General features: G+C 52.7%; 1 protein-coding gene across 1 annotated transcript; it reads left to right on the forward strand.

The window, feature by feature from the left end:
- Positions 1-2,995: 2,995 nt before the first annotated feature.
- On the forward strand, positions 2,996-4,394 carry LOC129151737 (skin secretory protein xP2-like). Its single transcript, XM_054727635.1, has 3 exons — positions 2,996-3,140; positions 3,405-3,662; positions 3,922-4,394. Exons 1-3 carry the CDS (start codon positions 2,996-2,998, stop codon positions 4,392-4,394), a joined length of 876 nt encoding a protein of 291 aa, XP_054583610.1.
- The last annotated feature ends 1,174 nt before the right edge of the window (positions 4,395-5,568 follow it).

Below are 5,568 nucleotides of genomic sequence, written 5' to 3' on the forward strand. Positions count from 1 at the left end.
CTTGATCACACCTGGGATTTCCCTTTCAAATAACAAAAATGCTATTTCAGATTAAAAACAAAAACAAAAATATTTCAACAAACACAAAATGGCACCTTTTGCAAGATTCCATTTCTAGGAAACATCTGAAACAGGTATAGGGGCAGAGACAGAAAGCAGATCAGGGGTTGCTAGGGGCAGGAGGTGTGGGGAGTGAGTACTGTTGGTTCAGGGTTTCCTTTTGGGGTGATGGAACATCCTGCAACTAGACAGTGGTGGTGCTTAAACAGCAATGGGAATGTACTTCATGCTCAGAAATGGCACCATTTAAAATATGAACAATATCATTTATTATTTACAATAGATTATACAATGGGAAAATAAAGGCTAAAAACAGAAAAAAATAACAATAAAAGCAAAATAAAACAAGTAAGAAAAATAAAAAGATAAAAAATCAAACCACACCATGGAGAACTTAAAAACAAAATAAAAAAAAGAAAAGGGAAGGAAAAGATCAAGTGGGGTTATAACAAGTTTTCCCCTTGGGACAGGATGAGCACATTCAACAAGGGGCCCTTGAGCTGGGCCCTCCACAGGCATCTCCTCCTCTGAGGCAGGAACCAGCATGGGCTCCAGGGAGGGTTCTTCCTCCAGTGGTGGTGGGGCCTCGGTTTCGTCTGGGGCCGGCCCTGGCTCCACAGCTGCAGCTGGAGAGGCTGCTGGAGGTGGTGAAAGCTCTGGAGGTGGACACACCTCCAGCTCTGCCTCAGGCTCTTCTGGGCTGACTTCAGGTGTTACAGGAGCCACATCCACCTCCTGGGCTGGTGCTGGAGTTGGGAGAGGAGAAAAGATCACCCAGGGGCCTGCATGTCCATCTGTCCTACAAGGACAGAACACAGCCACAGCCCAGGACCCACCACAGGATGTCCTCCATGCCCAAAGTCCAGCACATGGGTGGTCAGAGGCCACTCTTTACTCTGGCCAGGCTCTGGGGTGCTCCCTGTGTGTCTGGCAACAATCTCTCCCCATAGCTCACATGAACTTCTTCCCCCATTCCACACCCACCTCCCCCACCTTCTCACCCTTGGGCTCTGCTTTCTTGGGCTCCAGGACTTCTGGCCTGGGGTGATCAACATGAGTATAGTGCTTCAGGGTAGAGTTGAAAATTGCCCTCCGTGTGTTTGGACTGAATGGCTTCGAGGTTGGAGGCTTGTTGGGCCTGGGCGGCTTTGGTGGAGGAGTCCTCCTCCGTCTACCCACGGGCCCTGGCTCCCCAGACGCCCAGGTGGCCACACGCACTTCAGGCCTGCCCTGGCCCTCAGTGGTGTGGCTCACCGGCCCCTCACTCCTGGACATGGAGAAGGGGTCTTCCTCCACCAGCTGCTGCTCCACCTTGATCTGGGCTGAGCTCTGCAATGACAGTGACCGGCAGCCAGTCAGGAGGACTCAAGCCCTGCCCGGCCCTAGTCACTGCTGCTTCTGCCCCCTGGACCTTCTGCTCCCGGATCAGGCCCAGCCCTGTGTCTGCACCGACCTCCACCCAGGGGAAATGAGAGTCACCTCCAGGGCTCGGGATAGACCTCGGGCAGAGGGCGACACCCACACTCCACGTCCACCCAGCCAGGCTTGACCTGGGGTGCGAACATGACTCGTCCTGATCCCCCCCAACCCAACCTATTCATGTTCTGGGCAGCCCCTCCCCATGTGAACACCCCTTCACCACCACCCCAACACACACACACACACACACACACACACACACACACACACACATACATACAGGGAGGGGACATAGTGCTGCCATCTGAGTCATGGCCTGGCCTGAACAAAACCTCCCTGTGTTACCTCTGGGTCCTGCCGTGAAAAGGGCCACAGGCATCGCCTGGGCTGAGTCCTGATCCAGGGGCGGGCACGTCTAAACACAGTCATCACTGCCTCTCTTGTGGCCTCCGCCTCGGGACATGGGGAGACAGCATGAAAACATGGTGTCCTATCCAATGTTTTTATCCGAGTGAGATGGGAAGGGGCAGTTATAGAATGTGGTGCATGGTTACCAAGTTCCAGGTTCTGTTAGGCTCCATCGTCAGGAAGTGAGGTCACTGCTCATGTCTGAGGAGATGCTCGGGGTAGGGGACCCATGGGCGACCTCACTTCCTGATGATGGAGCCTAACAGAACCCGGTAACTATGCACCACATTCTATAACTGCCCCTTCCCGTCTCACTCGGCTAAAGGCATTGGAGAGGACACCATGTTTTCATGTTGTCTCCCTGTGTCCCGAGGCCGAGGCCTCAAGAGAGGCAGCGATGAGAGTATGTTCCGACGTGCCCGCCGCTGGATCAGGACTCAGCCCAGAGGACGGCTGTGGCCCTTTGCACGGGAGGACCTGGAGGTAACACAGGGAGGCTTAGGGCAGTTTTGTTCAGGCCAGGCCACCACTCTGATCCCACCTGAGCAGCCCTATGTCCCTCACCGTGTGTGTGTGTGTGTGTGTGTGTGTGTGTGTGTGTGTGTGTGTGTGTGTTGAGGGGTGGTGGTGAAGGGGGGTTCAGGTGGGGAGGGCCTACCTGGAGCAGGAACAGGGTGAGTTTGGGGGTCAGGACCAGTCATGTTCGCACCCCAGGTCAAGGCTGGCTGGGTGGACGTGGAGTGTGGGTGTCGCCCTCTGCCCAGATCTATCCCGAGCCCTGGAGGTGACTCTCATTTCCCCTGGGTGGAGGTCTGTGCAGACACAGGGCTGGGCCTGATCCGGGAGCAGAAGGTCCAGGGGCAGAAGCAGCAGTGACTAGGGCCACGATTGAGTCCTCCTGACTGGCTGCCGGTCACTGTCATTGCAGAGCTCAACCCAGATCAAGGTGGACCAGCAGCTGGTGGAGGAAGACCCCTTCCCCATGTCCAGGAGTGAGGGGCCGGTGAGCCACACCACTGAGGGCCTGGGCAGGCCTGAAGTGAGTGTGGCCACCTGGGTGTCTGGGGAGCCAGGGCCCGTGGGTGGATGGAGGACTCCTCCACCGAAGATGTCCAGACTCCACAAGCCTCGAGCCTTGAAGCCGCTCAGTCCCGACACGCGGAGGGCAATTTTAAAGTATGTCTCGGAGCTCTATGGCCCTCTTAATGACACCAGGCCTGAAGACCAGGAGCCCAAGGAGGCAGAGCCCAAGGGTGAGCAGGTGGGGTTGATAGGGGTGGAGTGGGTGGGGAGATCCATGTGAACTTATGGGGAGGGATTGCTGCCAGACACACAGGGAGCACCCCCAGAGCCTGGCCAGGAACAAAGACCAGCCTCAGACCACCCATGTGCTGGACTTGGGGCATGGAGGACGTCCTGTGGTGGGTCCTGGGCTGTGGCTGTGTTCTGTCTTTGTAGGACAGATGGACATGCAGGCACCTGGGTGACCTTTTCTCCTCTCCCAACTCCAGCACCAGCCCAGGAGGCAGAGGTGGCTCCTCCTGTCACACCGGAAGTCCATCCTGAGGAGCAGGATGCAGAGCTGGAGGCACCTCCACCTCCAGAGCTTTCACCACCTCCAGCAGCCTCTCCAGCTGCAGCTGTGGAGCCAGGGCCGGCCCCAGACCAAACCGAGGCCCCACCACCACTGGAGGAAGAACCCTCCCTGGAGCCCATGCTGGTTCCTGCCTCAGAGCAGGAGCTGCCTGTGGAGGGCCCAGCTCAAGGGCCCAAGGGTGAGAAAGTGGGGAGGTTTAGGGGTGGGAAGGTTAGAGGAGGTTCATGTGAGCTTCTGGGGAGAGACTGTTGCCAGACACATAGGGAGCACCCCTAGAGTCTGGCCAGGAGCAAAGACCGCCTAAGACCACCCATCTGCTGGACTGCCAGTGGGGAGCACATCCTGTGGTGGGTCCTGGGCTGTGGCTGTGTTCTGTCTTTGTAGGACAGATGGACATGCAGGCACCTGGGTGATCTTTTCTCCTCTCCCAACTCCAGCACCAGCCCAGGAGGCTGAGGCGGCTGCTCCTGTCACACCGGAAGTCCATCCTGAGGAGCCGGATGGAGAGCTGGAGGCACCTCCACCTCCAGAGCTTTCACCACCTCCAGCAGCCTCTCCAGCTGCAGCTGTGGAGCCAGGGCCGGCCCCAGACCAAACCGAGGCCCCACCACCACTGGAGGAAGAACCCTCCCTGGAGCCCATGCTGGTTCCTGCCTCAGAGGAGGAGATGCCTGTGGAGGGCCCAGCTCAAGGGCCCCTTGTTAAATGTGCTCACGCTGTCATAAGGGCAAAACTTGATATTTTCCTTGTCTTTTCTTTTTTTCTTTTGTTGTCTTTTTGTTCTCCACAGCATGATACAATTTTTCATCTTTTGATTTTTATTATTTTGCGGTTTTGGGGATTTTTTGCCTTTATTATTTTCTCTTTTCTTTTTTTCGTCTTCATTTCTCCATTGTATAATCCTGTTTAAGTAATAAATAAATCTTATTATTCATATTTTAACTGTTGCCATTCCTGAGCATGAAGTACATTCACGATGCTGGGCAAGCATCACTACTGTCTATCTAGAGGCAGTGCACACACCAGCACATGTCAGAGATGGCCACCTCCCCAGTGGGGACACACACACACTGTCACCACTGGGGAGAGAGCGCTGTCACCATTGGACTGGCAGGCTTCTTGTCTAGTGGGGACCAGCCCTGGGGACAAAGTGAGGCAGCAGAGGCTCCAGCAGATTTCCTAGGAGGAGCAGGGAGGCCCCTCCTGTGGGAGGACAGTGTGCAGGACCTGCCAAAGTTTTACAGGTGCACAACCTCACCCAGCAGTGCTCACCCTTAGAGGTGACCTCAAAGAAATTCTTGCACAAATCTTCAAAGATATATTTTTTAGACTGCCCATCAGGCAATGATAAAATTGCAGAGAATTGGAGGGAGGATGGGCTCCACCAATTCTGGTCACATGGATGAGGGAAGCTGAGCAGCTGCTAACGTGGGTGCAGGGGTCTCTATGTGCTGACAGATAAAGACCTCAGGGTTCCTCTCACATAAACTGAAAAGAAGATAATGGAAATTGAAGTTGATGCCCTAAAAGAAAATACTAACTTACCAGAAGAAAAGCCTCTAATTTCTGACAATTCTCCTGATGATCAAGAAGTTCATGTAAAAAATTTTAATTTTTTAAATTCTTTCTCAATCTTTCTGTTTTAATTTAGTTAGGTTTCAAGCCATAGTTCAAATATAATTTATTCATTTATTTGATTGCTAAATAAAAACCTCTTTATAAAAATATGTGTTTCAAAATGTTTTGTGGAATATAAAAGAACACACCCTTTAAGTAAGAAATTATTTTTCTTACTTAACCAAAATAGAAAGGCTGTGTTAAAGAAGTCACATTTTTAACAGTTTAATTTTTGTTTAGTTTCAAGCAGATACTGGCTACTCCAAAGACAATTGTGACACTGAAACTATTCAGAGCATATATTTGAAAATAATTGAATATGGTTCAATAGATTATTTCCCCGTGCATACTTGTGGGAGAATGATATTCACCTGGTTGGGGGTGAACTTCTATATGGTATGCACAGGAAGATGCTGCAAGAGGGTGACCATCTGCAACCCAAGGAGAGAGGCCTCAGAAGGAACATT

This window comes from Eptesicus fuscus, chromosome 15 (assembly GCF_027574615.1).
Source record: "Eptesicus fuscus isolate TK198812 chromosome 15, DD_ASM_mEF_20220401, whole genome shotgun sequence".
NCBI classification, from domain to species: domain Eukaryota; kingdom Metazoa; phylum Chordata; class Mammalia; order Chiroptera; family Vespertilionidae; genus Eptesicus; species Eptesicus fuscus.